General features: G+C 37.5%; 1 protein-coding gene across 2 annotated transcripts in view; it reads right to left on the reverse strand.

Annotated features, from left to right (window-relative positions):
- Window positions 1-362: 362 nt before the first annotated feature.
- The window catches only part of SEL1L (SEL1L adaptor subunit of ERAD E3 ubiquitin ligase), a 33,893-nt gene continuing 7,483 nt past the window's right edge, over window positions 363-26,772 (reverse strand). Inside the window, exons 3-21 of one of the 2 annotated variants that reach the window (XM_040600378.1) lie at window positions 26,259-26,481; window positions 22,525-22,692; window positions 21,826-21,931; window positions 19,928-20,090; window positions 17,945-17,998; window positions 17,803-17,862; window positions 17,115-17,196; window positions 16,651-16,805; window positions 15,842-15,898; window positions 14,715-14,783; window positions 13,347-13,424; window positions 12,126-12,188; window positions 11,287-11,374; window positions 10,885-11,033; window positions 10,192-10,357; window positions 8,538-8,609; window positions 7,490-7,662; window positions 5,804-5,932; window positions 363-4,371 (exon numbers count right to left, since the gene is read on the reverse strand). In XM_040600378.1, the coding sequence (XP_040456312.1) occupies window positions 4,168-4,371; window positions 5,804-5,932; window positions 7,490-7,662; window positions 8,538-8,609; window positions 10,192-10,357; window positions 10,885-11,033; window positions 11,287-11,374; window positions 12,126-12,188; window positions 13,347-13,424; window positions 14,715-14,783; window positions 15,842-15,898; window positions 16,651-16,805; window positions 17,115-17,196; window positions 17,803-17,862; window positions 17,945-17,998; window positions 19,928-20,090; window positions 21,826-21,931; window positions 22,525-22,692; window positions 26,259-26,481 (2,259 nt within the window). In that variant the 3' untranslated portion in view covers window positions 363-4,167. Of the gene's footprint in view, window positions 4,372-5,803; window positions 5,933-7,489; window positions 7,663-8,537; window positions 8,613-10,191; window positions 10,358-10,884; window positions 11,034-11,286; window positions 11,375-12,125; window positions 12,189-13,346; window positions 13,425-14,714; window positions 14,784-15,841; window positions 15,899-16,650; window positions 16,806-17,114; window positions 17,197-17,802; window positions 17,863-17,944; window positions 17,999-19,927; window positions 20,091-21,825; window positions 21,932-22,524; window positions 22,693-26,258; window positions 26,482-26,772 lie in introns of both variants that reach the window. The other variant, XM_040600377.1, reaches the window with a different exon arrangement.

The following is a 26,772-nucleotide window of genomic DNA, read 5'->3' on the forward strand; positions in this document are numbered from 1 at the left end:
TATCTTTGCATTAGTATCGCAAGTGCAATAGTAATCCTAAAGCTACTGGCCACTGTTCTTGAATCACACAGTAGTTCTGCATCTGCCACACACCGTACAGATGCTGTAGATGCTGAAGAAGGGGTCACACACATACACAACACACGCACACAGAGGGCAAATTTCTGGCACAACTGAAGATAAACCACATAATTTTCCATTCCCCTTTCTATGCCACTCAAATTAACAAATTTATTTTTCGAAGAGGAATAGAAGCGAAAGAAGTGTGAGTATAGAAAGGGATGCATTTAGCAGCGGCATGTATCAGTGCATATGACTGACAACTGACATCCTCTTGTATCATAACCACTGTGAACAGAGGGTAACCACACAGGTGGTATCTTTATTTCACAAGATTAAAGATACAGTACAAAATGAATCTGTACATCTTTCTATTAACAGAATTTGTTTACACAATTATATTACATTTGACCAGCCTTTATACTGATTTTAAATACAAAATAAATTTACAAAACTCCTACAAGACCCTTTAAAGAACTGCAGCTGATAAAAACAAAGGGTTCCCCCAATAGTCCCTATTTGCCATATGCATTTGCAGTAGTTCAAATCAAACTAAATCTTTTTAGTTTAGTATTCTCTGAAACAAAAATAGAATTTCAGTTCATTGTTGCCTATATAAAAAGGAAGCAACTTGCAAAAGGTGAGTGTGATCCCCTTTTATAGGCCAAAACTAGCATATAATCGGTGGAAACTAGATAATGCATAGTCTTAAAAGTCCTTTCACAACCCATCTTTTAATATTCTTCTCTGAAAAGGGTAACAGTTGATAGTTTTTATTTTTTATTTGAATAAAAGTAGTGGAATTATGGAAGATGCCTAAAAAAATGAGTAAAACTGTCTTGCAAGTGTCTCATTGGGATGTTTGTATCAAAGGCCTTTTCTACTACGCTGTCCCATAGTGGACAATACAAAGCCAGGAAAATTATTTCAACAGACAGTTCTGGGACAAGTTTCAGAGTGATGAACTTGAATTCTGTTTTCTCAACATTCAGCATTTCTTTCAACCAGCAAGAACAGCCAGTGTGTGTGATTAATAATTTGAGGTGCAGAACAGCGTTTCCCCCCCTGACTTTCCACAGTTTTCCTACATATAGAACTCTCCAAACCCAACAGTTACTGCTCTGCAGTTCCATTCTCTGTGCAGGGAGAGAAAAGCATGTGTCCAGGAAGGTCAAACAGGCAGGCTCTGGCCTATGTTACTGTAGACAAAGAATACATGTTTTTCCATTCAAAGCATACTGAACATACCCAGAAAGGCTTCTCTCAAATCAGGTTTCCCTTCTAAAATGCTCCTGCATGTACACTGTAAGACAACCGGTGTGCTACCAAATGGGAATAGTACTTCACTGCAGTAAACTGAGCAACCCAGCTCCTTCAGGAAAAAAGCTGCTTGACAAACTGAGTGCACGAGAAACATATTGCTAGTAAGAGTTAAATATACTCCCTTCGAAATGCAAGTTTCAGAACAGGGTAGCAAGGGATTGTCACAAAAACTTAAATCATGTTGTAGACAACTGATTTAGAAAATGTACTCATTTCTTTAATCCCTGAGTTAACTCGCCATTACTTATGGTAAATACCTTTTTACTACTACCACTATTCACTCAAATGAATGTCATCTGAAAAAGTTAGTGGTAGTAATTTGGTGGAAAGGAAAAAAGCAGGATAGACTTCCTTATTGCTTCTTCATAAAAGCAGTTCTTTAAAGTGAAATAACTTGCTGATCTTCAATCGTTTTCTTCTGCTGATTTCTTGGATGTAAAAATGCATCAGGTTCAGTGAAAGTCAGCTGTAAGGCTGTCACATAGCAGCAATGATGAGAGGTTCTCATGCAAACAGAATTTAGTTCTAGTAGATCAAACAACGAAAATATTTTAATAATGCAGTAAAAAATTTGTTAAACATCCTAAGAGACCAATACCAATGAACCGATGGTATTTAACTGGAAAACGTTTTCCATATAATCTTTAATTTATTCATGCCAAGCTAATAAAAGCTATTAAGTGACAGAGGCAAAAATACTTCAGAGGGAGTGTTCAGAAGTCACAGATATCTTAGAAATGCAGCTGGGAGTGCTGTACATTTTAGACACTACATTGAAGTTCAATACTGTTCCATCTGCTAATGATGATGAAGTCTGAACAAGACATTCCTCTATCACATGCTGCAACCCTCCACACCAAAATGAAAGATTTGTCTTCACATAACCAGCATAAGCATTCTGAAGTACTGAGAAGTTCTACCTCTATTTTAATACCAGTCATCCATGACACTTCAGTTTACAAAAGAGTGGATTGCTTCTTTCCCAAACAACAGATCTATTTGCAGCACTCTCCTTACAAATGTACTAAGTATAAAACCATACCAAAAATCTCCATTCTAAATAAAGCATATTGATATGTTGCTGCCAATCCACTGGAAAAATATTTGCATGGAAGGAAGCCCTTAATCCTTTAAACACAACAGCTTTTGTCAGAAAGCAGCTAAAGCCTCTTCATTTGTATTTCATTCAGCTTTATGACAGTATATTCAGAGGGTTTAATGCTAATACAGAAACAAATATTTAACCGCCACTGGTAAACAAGAACAGAAACTTCTGCATTTCTTGCTTCTAAACTACTCCCCCACTGCTTCCCACTCCCAACCCCTGAAATTATAGTTCAATGAAAATCGTTACTAAGTGAATATTCCTCTTGCAGTCTAAAAACATCAGTCCACAGGTCGTATTCTTTACATTCACTAAAAGGCCTTTGCACTGACCTGGTGGTATCAAGAAGCCGTAAACGATTAGTCTTCTTTCTCTTTGGATTTTCTTGTTACAAGGGATCCTTAGGATAGCGCAGCCAGAGACGTTACTTTGACTTTCTCATGTATGCCAGGTACAAGAAAGGTTAGTGACAGCCAGAGCACTGCTGTGATTGAACGTAGGATTGTTATCAGTCAGCCAGACTTTGGAGGAGCATCACTGGCATAAGCCCAGGCCTTTTTGTAGAGAGTATGCATCTTTGGGGCCCTTTGTTTGGTCGATGCATTAAACAGACGCATGCATGAGATGCCACACACGTTTCCCCTCTCGCAGTGCACATCACCTACAGGACTGCTGAAAATTAAATACAGAACTTTCACCTCTAAAAAGAAACAAAGAAAAAGGTAAGCTAATTCACTCAGCTTTCTGGCTCTGTCCTTTTTTCAGTGGCCATAATAATACTGGTGCTTTCTGCAATCTAGACTTAACCTCTTTGTAAGAGCAAGTTTAAATAATTTAGGAACACTACCAATTTGGTTTTAAGTCATGAAGTATTGCAAAGTACACAGGCTCCAAAAAAGTTTTAGAAGGATGTGAGAACTAGGCACCGTGTAGCTAGTTTTCAACTGATGAGCTTTACAGACCCAATATGTCCCAACCTGCCTCCTGGGCTACATACTGTCTGCTGAGAACTGTCTAGTCTAAGGGGAATGGAGGAAAATACTCGAAACAAAAAAAGCACAAATGGAGAGTGGCATGTTTGCTGGCTTAGTTTTACAGAGTTTATAAATAATCCATGTTAAATCATCCAAGACAGCATAAAAGACCCAAACTGTAAGAAATACTAAGAAATAACAAAATAAGGATTGTAGAAATACTTGGGATGTGGACCAGAATATAAGTTCATACAGCTCTAGTCTTTCTAGAGTTTGAATATAGTTCAGCTTCTTGGACTTAAATTGGCCATGAAATTATTATTACTTTTATATAGGGCAACTGCTATCAAGCAGGCAAAAACCTTCCAAAGCTAGCCTTCTGCTCTGTCTAGCAGATGAAAAGGACTGAATAAAGAGGAACTAGATACAGCAGGCAACATTTTTGTAGTAGCACTCTTGTGTTTCCATGAAAAAAAAGCCATAGTGTTATTCCATTGGCACTGAAATAACATTCAAATCAGTTTCAAAAGAATTTTCTTATCCCTGAAAAAAGGCATCATTCTAAGCAGCTTTCAGACTTTTTTTTTTTTTTTTTAAACTTCTTTGCGCCTCTTTTGGGGGAAGGACAGTTGATCCAAAGTCCTAAATCACAATGAAAATTGTTCCTTTTGGAAAAATCCAGTTCTTTCACTGAGGCTCTTGTTGCTATTGCGGTGGTTGATGCTCTGGTGGTGGTTCTTGTTGAGGCACAGCTGGCCGCAGTCCTGCTGGTCTGGGAATTGCCTGATGCTGCCTTTGTCTGTAAGCTATAATTGTTCCCAGAAGCAAGGCGATGATGGTCATAAGGTAAAGGTCCCATTCAGGCCCCAGCAGCTGGTCCATATCAATATGTGAGAATACCTCCCTTATCTAAGAAACAAGAAGTTCACATCATCATGTCAAAGAGCAAGAATGGGAAGTTACTTCAATTTTAAATTTGTCTTGTAACATTTTTTCATGTACAAGTACCAGTTTTAAAACTTCAGTAGCTTTCTTCCTCTCTGAAAAAACAGTACCACATCAGTGACATTCTTAAATTCCAGCAACTAAATGCCAGTAAGACTAAGAGCCATGCAATACAGTATGAGCTATCCTATTTTCTGTTTTAGAGATCAAGGTTCACGATACGTAGCTTTATGGCTTTCACAGAGCATTGAAGTACAGAGTTTAAATCAGAAGGAGGTAGGTATGTAACCATACTAGTTGTCTTAAACTTGAGCAAGTACTACAGACACAGAGGTAGTGAACTGCTCAGGCTAGAGAAACTGGAAGCCAGCAGGAGACTACCATGAATGACAACATTAAGCTTATGACAGAACATAAGAAGCTTATGTGGCACAATACTGAGGTTTGTGCAGGTACGGTATGGGGAAGGTAAAGTGACTTGCTGTTAGTTTTTGACTGAACTACCTTTTTATCAGACTTCCATTCACATTAGCATTAGCCAACACACAGTTCATGCTTCATTACTGTATCTGATGGCACTACAGAGTCATTGCCAACTTAAGTTTGCATCAGCAGATTTAAAACTTGGAGTATCTGTGTTCTGCATACTAGCTTCTGTGAGTGCTACATGGGTGTTTGCTCAATTGATTTAGAGTATTTCAACTGTCTGCTCCTGAAAGTCCCCTGTCTCAAGACTATTAAATTCTGTCAGACTTAGCTGGATTGCTTGAACTTGCCAGTGCTGTAAGTGGTAATAACTTCTGTATCATTTGAATTTATTAAGTAAACCAAAAGGCCGGAAGATGTCAGAGTACTGACAAATATTTCAGATACTATATAGAAAGAATTTACCTAAGTTCTAGGCAAATACTTTTTTTCACTTCGTAGAAGCTCTGCACAATGGCTGAACCATCTAATACAAATAATAATTTTTTCCCCGATAGAAATTAAAGTACAACTCAAGTGGGATTGTTACAGCTGAATATAAAATAGCATCAGAATTAGGGCTACAAAAAAGTATTTCTTTTCTTGAACAGTGATTATGTCATTGTAATCATCTGCTTAACATTGCTAGCAGATGGTCATGGATAAGAACAGTCAAACAGGTTAGGGAAATTCTTTTCAAGGGAAGAAGAGCACAGAAGAGCACGGGCTGTGCATATTTCAGTTCACACAATTGCACAAATAAGAAATAGGAATCACAGCTTCAGTAATTCCCTTAATATGCAACAATACAAACACAACTATCCTGTTTTCAGAAGGTTCAAGTAAGACTTCTGCTTCAGTAAGATTACAACTCATGTTTCTTTGAAAACTAGCCATTTGTTGTTTTTCCTTTTAATTCTGGAAGACTTACATTGATATCTCGTACATACTGCAAAGAATAAATCACTCCAAGCTTGCAAAGTGCTAGGAAGACTGGAACCTGAGCATCTGGGCTTGCTTCAGCTGCCATGTCATAGAATCGTTTTGCAAGATGAATATCCTAAAGTTAAGAAAATACAAAGCTTAATTTTGAAGAAATTAAAACATTAACCATAAAATCTAGAGCTTTTTCTAGAAGCTATTGTATACTGTCATTTGAATACAAGGGTTTTGGTCAAGTTCAACTCTTTCTTCCATAGTGGAGCTATAGGAGAGGGAAGTATTATTCACCTGCATAAAGCATGGCTGCATACACCCATTGTGAGCCCCTGTGTACTCATTTCAGCTACCTAAGTGTAGCCATCCCTGCTTCGGGTTGGAGAATACTCTGTGCAAATAATAGCACTAGGACTCACTTTTCTCAAATTCTTAGCAGTTACAGTAAACATGATTGAATAACATTTTTCATGTTTTTATTACTTGCTCTGAATTGGGTTGGTTTCAAGGCAGAAGCAAAAGTAGTAAGTCCATGCCTGAAAGGATTTATTTTTTTTTTAAAGAAAACATCCCAACTTTAGCACTGTTACTTTCAGCTGCAGGCTCACTTTCAAAAGTTAACTAGTTTTGAGGACTCAGTTAAAAAGAGAAAACAGTCCTACAATAAAATCTGAAGATAAATTTCAGAAATAATTCTGTTTGCATACTGTATTTTCACTTCTACAGCTAGGTGAGTATGCAGTTTTCAAATGCTGATCACTTGCTGCTGCCCAAGTACCAATACTGAGCTAAGACTTGCCCTTCACTGCTCTGACCTTTTGCCAAGAATTTAGGGGAAAAGAAGCAAAAATTGGTCTTTTACTGAACCAACACAATAATTAAAAGGTGCATACCTAGCCAAAACTCAATGTTGAAGCTGACTGAAAATAAGAAAAATTAAACCATTTCTTACAGTTTCAGGTCACCCAGAAGATATTACTAAAATCATACATTAATTGCATGAATTAATGATACATTAAGGTAAGGTAGGCTGCTCAAAATTAGTATGCAAATACTAACTACATTCTTTTGACACATACAAGAACACGCTGCTCTGGATTCCCTGTTTTAGTTAATTACTGACAGCAATATGCCATGGGCTTCCTTGGAGGACCAGATATACTGCCTTCTTTTAGGCAACATAGTTTGTAAAGGGAATTGTGGCCTAGCCCGATTTGAAGATCCATAGCTAAAAATCATATTGGTTTTGGTGTTTATGGCTTGTTACTTGAAGATGCTCAGAACTTGTTTGCAAAAGGTCACGATACAGAAAACGAATTATCAGCGTTTCAGAGGACGAGAACAATCTTGTGCCAAAACACTCTGAACCTGGAGCTGATGTACATTAACTTCATTACACTTCAAAGTCCTGAATGCATTACTCGAGCATATGGCACTCTTTTTGCCTATCTTCACAACTGTGGGCAAATAGCTTTTTTCCCCGTCTGTGCCTTATTTCTTCACGTAGGTAAGCGTGAAACGGATATACATATCCATCTGCTACTGGAGAATGTATTGGGAGACATGCTAACTCCTACAAAGTGGTTATATAGTGCCTAAAGCCCAGTAGTGGTTATGGACTTAATCTAGTATTAGTAAATGCACTGCAAAGGAGCAGACTATTAGCCTACAGCTTACTCACCTGCTTGATTCCCAATCCCTTCTCATGCATGTAGCCCAGATTAAACATTGCTTGGGCACTGTGCTGTTGCTCTGATGCCAGTCGATAGTGAATAAATGCAGTTTCATAATCAACATCAGTACCAAATCCATAAAAATGGTAATCTCCAAGTTTAATTCTTGCAACTGTATATCCTATAAATCAAGAAACAACAACAAAAAAATAGCTAGGCAAAGAAAGCCTGATATGGGCTTTAGTATTACTTTCCACAGTTTGCATTAAAGGCTTCAGCTTTGTCTTTAAAACAGAGACACTGCAAACCTGAAAAATAAAATTTTTCATCATTTGGTAATTGAATACTTAGCCATTCCATCCTCTCGATTTCTAACTTCCTACTAAAAGCCAAGTAGGTCTGAAGATTTTCAGGCAAAACCCTTGGGATCCATTGCATGATACACTTGCTCTTAAGCAAAAAGCTAGCATCGAATCATTGATGTAGATGCACCCATACGAAAGTTAGAGACCTCACACTGAGATATTTAATTATTAAGTTTAGTTTTACTTATTTTAGGATAGATCACAAGCACCAGAGTTTAAACTTGGGTTGGCTGGACATGAAGATATCACTCTTCATCACTGAGCTTTGCTTGCTTTGAATAGGAAACTGCATTTCTTATAAATGATGACAAGTACTAAAATCCTAGAGAATACTTTGTACCTATTTTTCCAAATGGATTTATTTTTAGAAAAGTCAGTGTAAACATTCCTTATGCTGTTTAACACTGCTCTATAATTCCATATAGAATGATAAAAGAAACACACCATACATTGTTTTAGTCCCTTTAATCTTCAGAATCTCAACACAGCTCAGAACTGCAAGCGTATTGCAACGACGTTATAGCTAACAGTGGAACAAAGAACAACTACCCTATGTGGAATATAACTAATGTTGAACAGAAGGAGGTAAGCTTGCCTTCCTTCCTTCCTTCCCTGTTTCATAAAACCCATGAAATTAAATGTTAATGGCTCTACTAAAACTGTAATCAGAATTGTGAGGTATGGAACATACCTTGAGAGGCTGCTCTATTCCAGTGAAGCAAAGCCCGAGGATAGGTTTCATTTTCTCCTACTATGCTAGCTTCTTCTAGAGAAGAAAGTAATTCAGTTAAATAGGAGCATGGCACACGCACACAAGACCACAAAACCCCCCCATGCTTATACTCAGACTGCTGAAAGGAACTAAAAACTTGAAGTAATCTGTGCTATAGCACAAACAAGATTCAACTCATCTGAAACTTTTAAAAACCAATTCATTTATTTGGTTTTTCCACATATCCGCCCACATAAGAGCTAGGAACACACTGTACCGTTTCACCCTGAAATACTGCTTACAGAGCACCTCTCCTATTCCTGCTGTAGGAGATTCTGGGGCGTACTTGAGGAATGCCAGAAGATGCCAGTCTTAAGAGCACACAGTTTGGGCTCTGACAAAGCTGCACTCAAATACAAGGCTCAAGTATAAACTATTTTAGTTTGAACATTTCAAAAACAAGACTAGTGAAGTAAAATGAAGGCTTAAACTCCTTAATCAGCCAGAGCATGCATATTTGACACAGCAGTGCTACAGCTACTTCAGAACAGAAGTTACTGTACTTGTCCATAAACCGAGGGTTGCTGAAGTATCAGAGTTCAGACAGCTCAAAGGATTTGTAACTTCTTCACTTCTAGTTTAAAGTATGGTTTCAGCTATACTATCTCAGAGTTGACATACAGATTTTCTGTATAAACTGTATGAAGTAATTTTAAATTAATCTCCAGTCAAGATGCAGACATATCTGAGTAATGACAATCAGAATTTTAACCCAGGGAAAGACACTATTTCTTTGTAAGAATGCACTCCCAGTCAAGACTGCCATTGTTGTAAGCTCTTCTGAAGATGAACCACTAAGACACCTTCAAAAAACATTAACTGGAAATTAAGATAAGCAATTAAGACAAGCCTATTAGCCACCAATAGCTGATTTTTATATACAAAGCCCTAAAGCTGGTAATGAGACACCTAGATTTCTGGATTTGAGATCCAGAAAGTTTAATACACTGGGTTTTGTGGTTTCTAGAAAGATTTGTCACTTGTATTTCCATTGTTTCCCTGTGACCTCAAACTCTTAAAAAAAAATAATATCCAAGCTCTAGCCATCTAGTTGCAATCAGAGACCCGGGACAAGTTTTTTCAAATATAACAGAACCAACTACCCAGCTCCTCATCCCTGCTTCAAGAGTAGTATGAGTAAAGTTAAAAAAAAAGTCTGGAAGAAAACAATGCGCTGAGAAAAGATGCTACAAAATAAAGAGCAAAGCAAACTGAAGCTTATATGCATAGTAAAGGCTAAAACTAATGTAATTCCTACTTCACAGATTTAAAAATAAAATGTTAAGACTGTGTTTCAGAAGTCCAGGGAAGAGAATTTTCACACTGTACAAGTTTCTAAAGCATTCTCTCCCTACCCCATAAGTCAGAATTTAAGTGTATTCTAACTTTTAGGCCAGAAAGTTAAGTGAAACTTAAAACTGCTTTCCAGTGTGAAGAGCAGGAATGAGGACAAGAGTCTCACTGAAATTCTGACTGAACAAGAGCTATGTAATTGTATCTTCAAGCGTTCTACTAAATGGAGGCCAACTCCAAAAAACCCCAAAATACTTTCAGTACAAATTCAGGTCCTTACTCTGATCAAGTATGAACGCAGCATTGCTTTGTGCAACTTCGTAGCCTTGTTCTGCCAGAAGAAGATATTGAACCACAGCAGAATTGGAATCACCATCTTTATAGCTGTTGTAGGCAGTCATCAGTCTTTCAGACCAACGCCCTCGTTCACATACGTTCTTAAACAACTGCATAGGAAAAAAAAAACAAAGGAGGAGAACACTAGTCAAGAACTTTGGAAATTTCAGTTTTGCAAGAGGTAAACCTTGTTCAAAATGTTTGCATATCAGAGGAAAAACCTGACAGACTAACTCACTACTTAAGACAGGGTTACTTTAAGATACAGGTTACGAAGCAAATACGTGCCACGATTCAGATGCTTTTTCAGACTTATTCTTAATATCAGCTTTTCTGTTACACTCAAACTCATATCTAAATGAAGAATTCAGTACTTATAAAATACCAATGTTTGCTATTACATTCTTTTGGTTTTCTTCTGTTGATAAAGCAAATACAAACCTTCCTTATCAACATAAAAATATTTTTCTCATGAGATACAAAGGAGTTTGATAATAACCACTTTTCCTTTTGATAGCCTTGCTCTGCAGTCACCGGTGGATTTTAGCTAGGACAAATTTCCTATATAAGCTGATGTGGTTATAGCCAACCTTTTGCAAGTCAGTATCATGTGATCTTTATAAACAGATGACCTTACCTCAACAGCAGTATGACAGGATCGCATCACTCCAGTGCCAGTAGCATGCATCTGAGCCAGATTATAAAATGCCAGAATGTGGCCACCCTGGGAGGCCAAATTAAAATATTTCAAAGCTTGTTTATAGTCTCTCTTGACTCCAATGCCATCTAAAAGAAAGAGCAAGTCATTGCTATTCATTCCTTTTGAAAAGCAGAGTTGTAGAAAATGCATTGTGTACTTTCTCTTTAAAATTATTAACGAAAAACGTTGTGAAAGTGTTAGGAAAAGCAGAACGAAATAGAAATTCAATGCAGTAAGGCCACCCCACGTGCAGCATATATACACTTCTACCGCCACCTAGCGAACAGTTACCGGAAGGGCAGATGCTTAGACCCAGCAAATCATTTTCATACCACTTACTGTAATACATGGAACCCAGTTGAAGTTGTCCATCAACCCATCCCTGTTCTGCAGCCTTCTGGAAATACTTCAGTGCTAGCTCATAATTCTGCAGAAAGATTTGGCCCGGTCGTTAAAGCCTTGCAATACACCCCAATTTCAGTAACAAAAGAAAATATGTGTGCACACATATGTGTAAGTGTAAGGACAGATCCAAATTACAGAAAAATTACAGCAAGATATATAGTGCTAAAATATTCACCTGGTCAAAATGTGGAAACAAAAACCCCCAACCAAACAGTCTGCACTGATATTAGCATGTCTTAAATCTGTAGCTGTCTCAAAGCTGGCATCCACATAAGCATTGCTATAAATAGTTACGCTTAACAGAACGGATGCCCTCTTTATTTCTAGAACAATTGTTTAACTTATTTCATCAGCTTTGGGCTAATTAACTTCTGAATATCTGTTTGCATAGCTAAATACAAAACATTTGACAAGAAACCTTCTTGTGGGAAAAGCAACAAGGCAAATGAACTAATTAAAAATTTCAAAGTGTTCCTCCACTGTCACAAGAGACAGAAAACGGGGACAGTTAGGACTGGTTTTAGTTCACAAGAAAACTAAAGCCAAGTCCAAAACTGCTGCTAAAAATTCACACTGCTATAATAGCTAATAGCTGCTAATTCCATAATGATTTTTTAATTATTGTTATTATTATATGTATTACAGATTTCCTCATGGAGTTTTCAGTTTAACAGAAATATTCACAATTCAGTACTTCCCTCCAGAGAAAGACTTCCGACAACAAGAAATTACACAATCACCTATGATTAGAAAAACAACCGTCAAAAGCTTACCACTGGAACACCTCTTCCGTAGAGGTAAGCCATTCCTAATCCACTCTGTCCAACTGGATTACCCTGAAAACACAGAAAAACAATTCTGCAAAAAATGGCAAAACCTGCAGCTACGTCTTTCAAATCTGGTATGTCTCTAACATCACTAAAAATAAATAACAATATTTCAGATAGATTTGCTTTGTAACTTTGCTCCAAGTACATAAGTTATTTAGGGAGAAAACAGCATCTTTGGTAATTTTTATTCAGTAACTACACAGGTGGTTAACAGGAAAAAGAAGCACTTTCAGTACTGGTTATGAAAGTCTACTGTGCACTCTCAAAATGTCGTACAAGACATAGAACCCCCCCCAGCCCACAGAAAGGTGGGGCATTAACAGCTTATTCGTCCGTAATTTTTCCAAGTTTATGATTTTCTGGATGCTACAGAAGCTTCAAAAACAACTACAGGAACTCCAAGAATCTGTCTTAAGGCATATCGGTGGCTGTTCTGTAGGCTGCATTACTGACCGCTGTGCCTGCGAACCAGGACAGGCAACGGGGCACATCAGAAACCTTCAGTTAATGAAGGAAATTAGCAAGCTGAGAGACCCTTCCTCTAGGACAGAGCTGAAGAACAGCAGTCTAGTTGTGGAATGCAAGAACCATGAAGACAGTGATCTTAGAACAGTCCCTGCAAAATTTCATCTACTATGTTCCACATGCTAAACATCATTCCTGGAGGATACTCATGCTTTAACTGTACGTACACCACCATAAGGGATAGGTCAAAGACAGACACAAGGGATTAACAGCTCAAAACCAAACACTCCAGTGAGATGAGAGGTATAAAACCAAAACCATTATCTATTCCCTGAGCACCAAACAGAACCAAAATAACGTTGTATCAGTGCATTGCAACTTCCTGTGACAAGGCAACTTCAGATTAATGAAAATTAACAACAGAATGCAGGCTACTCAGGTGGACAGTATTTCATACTGATGCCAGCATTCATGAGAGACTCCTTGTGCTGAACACAACTTCACGAAGCGCCGCGATCAGAACTGCAGGCAGCTTCTGACATCTTAGACAATGAATGTTTAATTATGGGCTAATCTGGGACAGAAGTTGGGAGTAGGTGTACGCACACAGAAGCAGACAAAAAGAAGCACTTCCAGCATTTCTGGACTAACCAACTTTTTAGTGCATCTGCTGTATTTCTAGCTTACAGATAATCATACCATATCAGCAGCTTTCTTGAAATACTGAAGAGCTGTTTCATTGCTCTGAGGTACAACATCACTTCCTTCCGAGTACATCTGAAAGAGAAAGGCGTTATTGAAGAACAGCTGAAGGAGTTTAGGATGAAGATCATGGAGCATTTTCACTTTGCCTATGACAGGGAGTCTATTGTACTTTAGATGAGTCTGACTACTGCTCTACTAAACAACCATTAAAGAACTTGCCCAGGAGCAGAAGACATGTCTACACTGTAAAATTCATATCCAGAGTGTCTAACTTCCTAATGGAGAATGATCTGCCCATAAAATTAAAAAGTTTTCAAGACAATACCTTTCATTTTCAGGTTCTACCAGTGTGGAGTAAAGATGACATAATCAGGCAAAAATCTTCTAAGACCAGTGAAAGTCCAACTGTATTAGCAGTTACAATACTTGAAAATAAAGCAAAAATTGGCTGCTAAGCCCTGCTCATTTCAGTATTTATTAGATACTAAATACTCAAGCAGAGACAGCAGGAACCAGCAATTTCTCCTGTCAGATGCCTTGACTAGTGCTTTATGCTATTTTTTCATGCTCTACGGACAAATTTTGCATCCTCTACTGCAGGGGCAGCCTGAAAAAGATGAGCTAGAGCTGCTGCTTATTGCAGCCTAACCTTAAAGGGTACTCAAGTTGAATAATCAGGATTTAGCTCCTCACAGGGTGAAGGTAGCCTGCAACCCAGATCTCAGGCAAGTGACCTTCTAAGCAGTAACACATTAGCATTGCTAATAGAGGCTTGTCAATCATGTTTTAGATTAGAAAAAAGGACTTAAATCTGAGAAAACTGCTATACAGTAGTCCACCTTGCAGATAGACTCGGGCTTTGGTTCAGAGCAGATGCAGACCTGCTGGCAACTCTGACTCAAGACACCTCAGTGTTCTACACAGAATAAGAATATAGATGGCTTTCCCCTTTCCTTCCTGAACTTAGTATTTCCCACTAGGCAAAACTTCTGAGAAGCCTAGCTTTCCTCACACACTGTATGGAAAAGCATAATGGCCTACTCCAAGTTTTGAACTCCACCACAGAATAAGAACATTTAGGCATTCAACCACTTTTTAAAAAAAAAATAATTAAAAAATCTAGTTCAAGCACTATCTGGAAAAAACAGAAGTTCCTAAAGTGAAGGAGCAAGCAGAAAATTTAGACATAATAGACTATGACACTCAAATCTTGCAGGACAATTTAAAACAGTAGCAAACCAGAAGTACTTAGATTCCAGCATTCAAGTTTTAGACTGCCTGATACCAGAAAGTGGGAAGTATTTGTTATTTTTCTTTGAAAGGCAGTCAATTTTCTTACTTTTAAGACTCTTCATATCTTACCTTTCCTAGAAAGGCCATGGCATGTGAATTGCCAGCATTAGCTGCTTGATTGAAATACTCAAATGCTCGCTGTAGGAAAAAATACAAAGTGTTTTAGCCACCATGACTATGATTTGAGTACCTTTTCTTGCAAATGGAACAGAGCTAAGTACGTTGTTTGCCAAGTTACCAGGTTCTTCTGGGAATAGGAGTTATCAATCCCACCTAAATCAATATATGTAACAGGGTTTCCCACTTAGAATAGGAATATTGAGCAGCAGTCCCTCTCAACAGTGGATTCCAGAAAACAGGAAAAAAAATATGACAGCTGCTACTATGCACAAGCTACACAGGTGAATCTTACTTCTTTGTTGTACCTCCAAACCTTGCTTAGAAGAGGGGAGATCTGCCAGTACCTATTCCAGTTTCACACAGAGCTTGGCTATACTCGTTCTGACTACTTGATATCATCTCTGAACCCCTCTAGAGCTGTCACTTTAAGGCATTTTAAATGTCACGACCATTAAATAATTTCTGGTTGGTAGCAGAGTCTGAAATAATCCTCAGGCTGCACATCCTCAGCTGTCCATTTTTTCAATACATATTTTAAGAAAAGGTTAGCTATGTTAACTTCTATAAGCAGTAGCTAGGTTGGCTTATATCAGCAGAAGTTCTATTTTCTGTGCACACTTAATATCCTTAAGTGTTGAAAGTTGCACTGTTTTGTGTCTACAGAAGCCAAATATCCTTGCAAGCCACAGAAACCGGACTGTCACTACTAATGCATACACAATGTGTCATGAAGACTCTACTACATGCACAAAAGCTCAGCCACTTTCAAGTACTACTTGATGAAAACCTGGTCTTTGTTTTTGAGTTCCTCATTTCTGAGATGATTAGTCTTAAACTAATTGTGTAAGAAAGCCAGCTCCATGTACTAGTCACATAAAGATTAAGTTTTATTGAATGAATTAAGTTTTACTGAACAAGACTGAAGTCTTTTATTTTATTTTTTTTTTACTGAATTTACTGAAGTCATTAAATACCTTGCAGTGGTACTTAAACACTTTTGCTTCACTGTGGTCTCAGCTATACTTCCTCCTTTTCTGCCAAGTGTAAGATACATCAGAGAGATATAAAAAGGGTACCTGATGATTTTGCTCTACTCCTCTTCCTCCATGCAAGTGTAACTGTCCAAGGCCAACCTAAAAACAAGTTTTCCATGACAAATAAGTCACTGTTCTCTAGAAACTGTTTTTTCTAGTAATACAGATACCAGTGAGCTAATTACATGCAGAAAGACAGACCCTATTAGAGTTAAAGACACCACAAAGTCAGAAGACACAGATTTGCTTCAGTAACTACAGTACAGTCCTATTTTTCCACATTAGCTTAAGCAGAAATTTTACCCTAGATAAGAGTGACGTGACTGTCCTAGATACAAAGTAACTGTTCATTCAAATTATGCCTGCCTAATTCTTAATTCACATATAACCAAGCTGAACTGTGACAATTTGCCTGTACCGGCGTCCTCCCCTCCTGCACTGCGTAGAAGAGGTCAAGCCTGCAGCATGCAAAAGTCATGTAAGAGCAGAAGCAGCAAGAAATTCAGGTCCCCTGTCACGACCAGTTCTTTTGATCAAGGCTTCCTCCACAACACCTGAAGAGAGCTATCTTAAGCTAGTGTGGCTGGTTTCCAGTGAAAGTCAAGATCCTCTTCCCTAAGATACTAAAATTGTAATGTTTTATTTTCCACAAAAGTTGAATTTACTGTCAAAGTTCTGTCTTAAACACTCTAAAATATAAGCCCCTTCTCATAAAAACTTATCAGGAAACAACCACCAGGTTGCTTTAGGAGGAAGAGGAAACTAATACTCCAGCATCTTTCCCTATTTCATAAAGCTGTTCCTGTAATTCCTGAAAACCTCTGCATGCCAGTAGGTGAACTTAATCTTACCTGTGCTTGTACATCTCCTTTCTCTGCTAAAAACTGGTAATACTGAATCAAGTCTTCCTCTAGCATCCCACTTGCCATTCCTGGATTTTCTACTTCATCTGCTAAGCGAATTCGCTGAACCACTGTGCCACCAGTCAAAGAAATGTCACTAGCAACTGGAAAACAGATAAGATAAATTTTCAGAGAGTTCTGTTCCATACAAATATTACACTGCAACTTAGTAAAAACAGATCTTTAAGAGCTTCAGACTGTTACTCAGAGCGAATTAATTATTTCAGCACTCTCCAAGAATTAAAGACATTTCAATAGCGATGAAAATAGGGTATCATGATTCAGGGCCAGATAACAGCAGGAATTCTCTGGTTTTATACTGTTAGTGTTGATAGTACTTCTAGTATCTTCTAGGTGAACAATACAGAAATATATAGAAAGTCAAGAACATTAGCTCAGTAAAAAGTTTTTACCGTGATTAGCTACAAGTCGGTAGTGAGTGAGAGCAGATTCACAACTCTGAAGGACTCCTATCCCAGCCCAGTACCGGTAACCCTAGAAAGGAAAACAAACACATATGGGACTATTAGTTATTTGACAACACACTGCTTCCCAGTTTACAAACTTTTTTTATGTTACTTGAGCAAGATTTGACCGACACCATAGGCAAAACAAAGGCCACAAGTCCATCGTGTCCACATTAAAAGCGACAGACTGATACCATTAAAGGTTAAGCGTAGCCAGTATACTTCAGATATTACTGAGGAAAAAGCAAATAAGCAGAATGATACGAATGGGTGAAAACCTAAAGCCTTTTACTTACACACGTTGCACTTTGTCTTAAATCTCACAATACTGATTAAAACAGCATCTTCTGTAAAGATCTCTGGATTTCACAGTTCTCATTAGCCTATAAAAATTAGAAGTCTGACACTTCTGCTTTTAGAGATGTAAATATGGTCCATCTAAATTCATAGTAGTATACAGCTTAAAACAAGCAGACTTTTCCTTAGGTTAACAAGAAGTAATAGGAGTCCTACTGCCCACCCAATGCATGCATGATGTTCTAATATTTGGCCAGTGTATGCAAATCTCACATAAAAAATTTAAGAGTACAAAAAAGTTCTTGCATGTATAAAGTTTATTAACTACATTACTTACCAAGATCATATGGGCAATCAGATTTCCTCCTAAAGCTCCAAAAGTGTAATACACCAGGGCCTTTAAAAAAAAAATCATTGGTTATCTAACATCTGCCTCCAAGATAAAATACAAGAGCACACACTGAAGATTTATGAGTTACCTTAGCTTGACTAGAATTGACTCCTAGACCAGATGCATATAGAAATCCAAGAGCCTAGAAATAAAATGAAGTTTGTTAGCACACCCTTTGACAAATCCAGAATCAGTTTTCTTGGAATACATAAAGAAGTCGAACAACAGTTCGAAGTTGCAAATAATATTCCAAGCTCTACCTTCACTTTGGTACCTCCTAAATCTAGGCCCTTCCCTGCCCCTTTTAACGTATGGATTTTCTAAATTATTCAGTTGCCTAGGACAGGACACTAACAATAAACACATCTCACCAGAATTCACTCTAGTGGATTGAACGCCGAAAAGAAACTACTGCTTCCCTGAATGAAAAAAATAGATCCAAAGGCCCTGAACAGTAAAAATATCCCAGTTTAAAGACCCTCAAGTGAAGATCAGCAACATCTGTCAGGTTATTCACGTGTCCTATCTGACCTGCACACCAGGGCAAACACAGATGAACCATGACCTTCTTTGGATTGGTCTTACTGCTTGATTTACTGTCTAACACATCCTATGAATTTACTGTTTTGCATCTGTCCTGCCACTGGTTAGTTGCATTTATGACTATAAATATAAGCAGTTAGAATGCACAGAACTGTTTGGCTGAGGTGTGGGTTGTTTTGGTTTGGTTGGGATTTTTTTTGGTTTTTGTTTTTTTTTTTTTTTTTGGTTTTTTTTCCTTCTCCAAAAGTTATTTTTTATCTTAAAATTTACATAATTATTGCTCTATCTGTAACACCTGTTACAGCTGCATGGTTCAGAGGAGAAACTAGTAGCACAGAAGGTAACAGCGTATATATAAAGCTGTCAGATTTCACGGTGTTCTAAGACCATTCTAGGCAATTCTGAAAGCACACACCCCCTGAAAAAATCACCTCATGCAGGCAGTATGGAATTCTAGACCAATAAAAGTCAAGGCCTTCACCAAGATACAAAGTTTCTAGAGAAAACACGTTCCTGCCTTCTATGATAAATCAGCACTCCAAAATTAAACAGGCAACAGCATGAGATTTGGTAGCCTAAGAACTAAATGAAACAGGCTAATTCCTAAAGAAGCTGACACTTCCAAATAAACACTAAGTACATGCAAATATTGATGCATTAAAATTATTCACACCCACATTTTATGATATTACACATGATCATTTATGTTTGAACAATTCTATAATTTTCAAAGGCAAATGGACAAAGTGAGTCCCGTTCCACTAATCAGCTTTCAAGATTCCTAAGGAGTTTATGATTTCCTAGATTAAAACCTTGTGTGTATCTACCCATCTCAAAGATAAAACTGCAGATGAAAAGCTGCAATATCCCAAACAAACCACAAGAAAAGACACAGAGTTCAGCTGTTTGCTGGCTGGAGTCACCTGTATCTACCTGTTTTCTGACTTACACATCCAACCTAGTCAGTCATACAACAGAAAAGAACTTAAATGAAAAGACCACCACCATACCATATTGCTGGTGGTTTAATGCCGGGTTTTTTTCACACTCACAGAGAAGACTTGTTTCCATGTGTCTTCCGTGTGTTTACCTTGGGGTGCAGGTGACATTTGTTACTGCACCCTCAGTAATGCCAGCAGCATGCAGAAGCAGAAGCATTTGGGGGACAGTCTTTGAACAAAAGCAAGGCACTGATGAAATTCAAAAAGGTAAAGGCAATCAGTGGCCAGGATTAGGAAATGCTTAGGCCAGAATTAATAAAATGTATTTCTTGAACCAGAGCCTGAACCAAACATTTTACACCAAGTTTTCAAATCATTTAAAAGAGCAGTACTCTGCCCCCTTTTTTTGTTTTGTTTGGGTTGTTTTTTGTTTGTTTTTTTTTTTGACCAGGCAACAGATAGCACTTACTGTTCTCATTCTATTCCGGACACAAGAACAATTTATATAACCACCTTAGAGTAAGCACAATCTATGAAGCCATTTATAAACCTATCAAAACTTCCGTAGAATCTAAGGACATACATACCATTTGTCCTTTAGGAGAACCTTCTTCTGTTAGTTTTTCAAATAGTTCTTTCGATGACTGGATGTTCTGCTTCAAGTAATCCCCAAACAGCAAAGCATAAGACACTTTCTCCATTGCCTTGGTATGATTCATGTCAGCTGCTTTCAGAAGATATTGATATGCTCTTAAAAGAAAACAATTTCTAAGTCACCTTGAGGCAAAGATGCAGATTCCATTCATAAGCCTGAAGATCTGGGGTGTGTGTGTGTTTTGCTCCTCTGTTTTTGCTTCTATTTCCCACAAATACATCTAACTACAGTAATTTGTTCTACTCCAAATCATCAATCTATGCAACAACCCATATGATTTAGCTAACAAACTGCATTTTAATGTTCACTCTGCTCCATACCCAAAGCAATGTGCATTTCCTCCCCTGTAAGATAGATGAAAAGTTTAAGGACAAATGATTACGGTTTTATAGCAACAATTTTAAGCCCCGTACTAGATATCTAGTAGGACCGCTAGTTTGATAGCTTCACAGATCATGGCCGAAAAAAGAAGCCTGAAAAAAAGACTATGGAGTCTCTTTGATTTGTTGAGCACAAAATCATTCCAAACCCCAATGCTGGGTCCAAGACAACTATATACATGATCAATTTTGTGATGAAAAATGAGGAAAAGCATTGTAACAATGAGAAAGTTCTCTGGAAACTCATCCTTCTACTTCAGCCTCAGAACTTACAGTAGTCCTCCAAAATAGGTTCACAGCAATTAAAAAACTGTCCTTAAACATTGACACAAGCACGGTACTGTCAAGCATGCTTCAGCTCGTTTTCTCATGGACCTTTGATACCATTCCAAGATTCTTATTTACTTCTCCCTTCTATTCTCAGACTTGCTTGCTTTCTTTAGGACAGCCTGAGGCACACCTGGTTTCTCATATAATTTTGTCTTCTAAGAAAAGTGTAAGGTGTTCAAGAGAACCAAGATCTATTATTGTTTTACAATTCCTACATTATTTTATATAAAAGAATACTAAGCAGAGTCTAACAGATAATGTTTCCCTTTGCCTTCGCCAAGGTGCGATGGACAACTTCAGTTTCCCTGATACGTAAAGCAGAAATACACTCCCTTATCTCCATGAACAAGTTTAACATGGTAATAGCGCTCACATAATAATCAGCAGCCTGAAGTCACCACTTACTGATGAGAATGTCCGTGTGAGTACCAGGGAGTTCTAAATTACATAGCTACTCTTAATTACAGTGGTAAGCTGACAACTATTTCATCAGTAGTTGGATATATACAGAGTAGAAAACAGACCAGAATGAACAGAACACTCATTTAATTCTCTTTTTTGGTTCCACCTAAAAGCATTACCCTTTTCCCTCATACAACGTTAATTATTAGTGTTTTAACGATTTGTTGAGATCAAGTTTAATACTATCTTTATGATGACTGAAAACATTAGAAAGCAGGAACAAAACCAGAGCAGGACAAGAAATGCTGATTTTGCCCACTTAATCTTTGAAGCAGAAGGAGAACCAGACCGTAATAAACATTTGAAAAAGGACAAATAAGTGGTATCATGTTCTCAGTTTTCTTCTGGGCAGTTGCCACATACAAATTGTGGCTAGAGAACTGCAGTGCCATCTTGCATTAACTCAACGTTTTGATCACCACTCTTCAGAAATCAATCTTACACAAATTTTCGTGAATTCAGAGGAAAGCAGGCATAAATTTGTTTTTCTAAACACCCTGAAATTACTATTTATGTTCAGTACTATCACTGCATAGTTTGATTCTAAGTCCAATGAAGTGCAAAGTGCCAGGGCAACTAATTTAATTTATCTTTCAATTAAGCCAGAGTGACCAGCCATGTCATCATTCTCTTGTGGGGGTGGAGGAGGTAGACTTACTCTTTCTTCTGAGCCTTTTTATTGCTTTCATTAAGGATTTTCATTCCGGTCTGATAAACATCCTCAGCTTCTTGCATCTGCCTTCTCTTATTAGACTGCTCTTCAGCTAAGAAAAAGAAAAGAGTACATGAAGAGCTTCAATTACACAGATCAAGGCTATTCTCTCAAAATTCCTATTGGTTCTAAAGGGAAATTACAGCCAGAAATATGTTTCTGGAACCAGTAAACAGACCAAGTGATTACAAAATGCTGTCTAAAGGAGGTGTTGGATATCTTGGTAGACAGTTTCTTCCCACGTGATGTTTATCATGTACAAGTTTGCTGTTAAAATGTAATTTTCATTGCTCCAAAGCAAGCTGTGCAAGGAAGAAACGTTCTTTCAGGAGGATGTTTCCTAGAGAAGGATGGCCTTTGTGCAACAAATCAGCAAGTATAAGGGGAAACACTGTCAACCCCCTACATTCCCACAGCCTCAGAAACTAAGAGTTTTACAGATGCCTCCACTGCAAGACTTCCCAAATAGCTTTGGGAATTGGCATTTGCATTGTAATCTTTTAGATCATTAGAACTTTGCCTTTATAATTACTTGTGTATCATAGTACAAAGTGGCCATTAATGTATGGCAGGGCATTAAGAGGACTGAAAACACTAGCTTAAGAAAGCATTCCTTGGACCAGAACTAGAGATCAAGGTACTTACTTTCACAGAAGCCCCACTTTTGATCTTTCTTGTAATCATAGGTTGTTGCACACCAAAGCCTGCCATCTTCCCTCCCATCCGCAGTGCACTCCGCATACTCCTTCTCCATAAACAGAAAGGGGAAGTGGCAAGGTTCACCATCTGCTGTGCCTCCAATAGCTGTCAAAACTGAAAATACATTTCCGGGAATTAGGCTGCTTTCCTTTATTCCACAAATTAAAATCATCTACTACATACAGGAAAGCACTCTTATGTTGGCTTTAATTCCTATGAACTGCATTTAATAAAGTTTTCAATAAAATTTCAGATTTACAAAAGCCTGGAAAGCAATTTTTCTAAATAGCACCTGAAAAAATACTGTTCTTATTTTTAATTAGGAAATAAAACAGAAAGTATGTGGTTTCTAAATTTCCTTTGTTCTAAGCAAAGAAAACATTTTTGTTTAGATTGGAGGCAGCAAATCTCAGTTATATTTTTATTGCCTACCAAAATAAACAACCCTTCCTTTCACTTGCTCTTCCCTGCACACCCTTCCTCATGCAAATACTATCCTTGAAGTGCATAACGGTGCATATATTCATTTTAGCCCCAGGGTTAGACACAGTCATGACAGAACTGCTCACATCACCAAATGCGACACAAAGTACTTGAATATCAGCAGGGAGTACACTTAGAACATAAAACTATAAGGAAAGACTTAATGAAATCATTACGACTCCAGTCATATTCTATTGTTGCAAATACTTATATTGAAAACTTTATTTCACTTTGCCAATATATTTGGTACATTCAAAGTTATTTTGAAGAGCACGATTTATCATTTCTCATGCACCAGAACATCAAAATTTACTGATTCCAATATTGCAACATTTTTAAATAAAATCAGTCTTCTATGAAGACTAAGAATTATCATTGCTTTTTGAAAATGAATTTATTTCAAATACCCTTTTATAAAGGTTTTTCTCTGCCACTAAGCTAAATCCACCCGTTGTTTTCCGCTTTGTTTGAAGACATTAGCATAGTCACGCAATTGAGAATGTCAATTATACAGTGTTTTTTCAAGTTAAGTTTGTAATTCTTGTGGTTATAGATAAAGTTAGTTCTTTTTTCTAGGGTCTATAATTGTAAGGCTGGAGACCATACTAATTAAAAAATTTCATGTTGATTTTTTGAAGCATAATGAAGTCTCCAGGATTAGTTAGCCTGTTCAAATTGCTCTTCATAATTTGATTTCTTGGCAGATGTTCCACCACACCACTCCAAGTTAATTATCCCATAACACACAAGGAAAAATGTTATTTTCAGAAACTGAATTAAAAAATAATGTGCCCAGATGCAATTAGCCCAGAATCCCTTCAGATGCCTGTTAATCAGAGTAACGTACAAGCTCACGCTAAGGTACATACAACTACAACTGATGAGACCTCTTATCACTGTCATTTGAACAAACTCCAGGTCCAGGAGTTTAACACCACTTGAGAAGTTCAAGTTTTAATTGTATTGTTTAGTACTCGTCTCCTGTATTGAAAGCAATTGGACACAAACCATTTACACGCTGCTCTGCACGACAGTTAGCTGTACACTAAAGCTAGGAAATTACTCTGCCCCAGTCCTCCCTCTTGCCTTTTTTAAATTCTAAATTCAACTACAATGCTGTCTCCCCGCCACACACACCAGACAGAAACAAATACTAACCCCTGAAGCAACACAGCAATATGATCATAGGATAAAATGCTCACCAGTTATTTTATCATGTACCTAAAGAATAATAAATACAAGCTAAGGCAAATATTTTACTCTAAGGATAAATGGCTTTTTGTCAAACTGAGCACGCAAGTAGCAGTTTACCTGTTTTAGTACGTCTAAACAAAGTATATAGTATTTTATTATTGTATTTCATTCTTATTTACTTATATCTCATCTCATACTTTACCCTGCAGGACACCCACATACAAACTGCTTACAAGAACTGGTTACATTCCTGTAAGACCCCTCCAAACAGGAAAACAAACACAGCAGGTATTTCCAACTCTGTATAAACTCACGGGCAGTTTTCAGCAAAAACTGTTAGTATGGAACTTTATTGTTACAAAAGCATACAACACAAAAGATAAATAACTAAACCAACCCATTTTACCACACAAGACCTCCTGACTAATCAGAAGAGACCAGGACAACTTCTTTCTTAGACGGTAAAAAGCCTTAGTAGTACTAATTTTAGTTAAGATTAATTTTTTTTTCTGCTCAATATCCTGCAAAACACATGTGGAAACCTGAAGAATATTATTTTTTCCATGCAATCTCATGACCATACACAGGAGCCAAACTGTGTTTAGAAAAGCTTTAATCTCCTTAATGCAGTCCTGTCATCAGTAGCTCATTCGAGTGCTATAACTTCTGTACCAGAAGTAGATCCCTGTCCTGCTTAGTTAAAGAGTTTGCCAGTAAAGCTGTCCTTAGTACTTTTCCTTCAGAATTGCTTTTTAGAAAAACAGCAATCATTCCATTTACATCACTTATTTGCTTCATAAGAGGTTCCAAAAACTGCACCAGACTTAAAATTTATGGTTTTTGAAAGTCACTTGCAGTACTTTGACAGGCGCAGCACAAAACCTTAGCTGCCACCTTTTTGATGCGAGTTTAAAAGTATCCTAAAGTTTACTTTTGAAATAGACTGCACTGACTAAGTACGGTGCTTAGCTCACTGTTTTGTGGCAGCAAGCTGTTTAATGGATTTTATATACCTTTTCCCTGTACAACACCACACCTATCAGCAGCAATAGTTAATCCCATTACTCAGTTTTTACAAACTGTATACTAGTTCTGCATTAATAAGGAAGGCTTATTAGAAAACCCTGAAAGTTAGTATATAACAGAGCTCATTTCATAACAACAGAGCTCATTTCATAACATCTGCTTTTTTTTTTTCACACTCAAATTTGAGTTTAGAAGATAAGACAAATACGAATATTACCCAAGTAACTATATTTTTTCAGTAAAGTTGAAGATTTACTTTTTATGGACAAGTGAAAAGGAAAAGTCTTTGCTGCACAGGCTAGGGTACTCAACTGTGCCATCTAGTTATCATCTACTACTAACTGCAGTCAAAAAAAAAATCATACTAAATTTATATATATTATATTTTACTACTATATGGTAGTAAAAAGGTAATACTAGAACTTCCTGGGAATTTAGGCACAAGGACATAAGGGTTTACCTACATTTAAAAACTTACTGAAGTTTATGCGCAATTTAGTTGCTCTAAGGCTCCCAATGCTGTCCTAGGAAGCCTGTCTTTGCATCACAGTTTGTTCCTTCTCTGCCAACTGACTCTCCAGGCAAACAGCCAGTAGGCTAGAAGACTGAGACAATTTCTTCTTCTACGGTTGGTACACATACACACAGCATGGTATGTGCACTTGAGCCCTTTTTTAACAACTCAGGGCTTTCTCCACTCGACAGTTAAAGCTTTCCAACAAGATGGAAACAACGAGAATTATGGAAAACCCTTGCAAACGATCTAAAAAACCCCACTCAGATTGCAATCACAATATATTTGCAAACGTTTTGATGTTACTTTCTAATGGAAAAGGCAGCAACTACCATTCCATTTGAGAAGGGTTAAGACACTAGTTATTTCATATGTTCAAAATTACTATTTGTGTTCATCCACGTGCCAAAGCTACTCAGACGCATCTTTCTTGCCACTTATTCAAAAGTCTGTGAGCAGTTACCTGGACTCTGTATTTCTGCTTCTTCCAAATCCTTATTTAATAGATTTGACATTTCTAGAGAGTTCAACTCTTCCAGCGAATTCCCTTTTTCCTCCTCTTGACCGTGAAAGTTCTCTTCATTCTCTGACTGAGAGTCCGATTTCCCTGATTCAAGGAAGATCTGACCTGCTACCACTCGAGTTCCTGTGGAATGGTCCTTTACCTGGTCCTCTGCAGATAAAGTCTGAAGGAAAGCAGCCACATAATTTAGAAGATTAGAAACTGAACAGCAGCAGCTGCCAAAACCCATGTTACTTTTAAAGACATAATGACTTACCACACAGTTTCAACAGTAGCATCAAAAGTAAGCTGAGCTACCTCTACCAGCTCTCACTGACTCTATCCCTTTCAGTTCTTTAAAACTGTATTTCAAAGATACAACATTAATTCTTCTGATGTACAGAAGAAATCAATGAGACAGCAAGAGCTACAGAACAGTTTAAAACAGGAATCAAATCATAGTTCTGAATTTCAG

Source organism: Falco naumanni, chromosome 7 (genome assembly GCF_017639655.2).
Source record: "Falco naumanni isolate bFalNau1 chromosome 7, bFalNau1.pat, whole genome shotgun sequence".
In the NCBI taxonomy this organism is placed as follows: Eukaryota; Metazoa; Chordata; class Aves; order Falconiformes; family Falconidae; genus Falco; species Falco naumanni.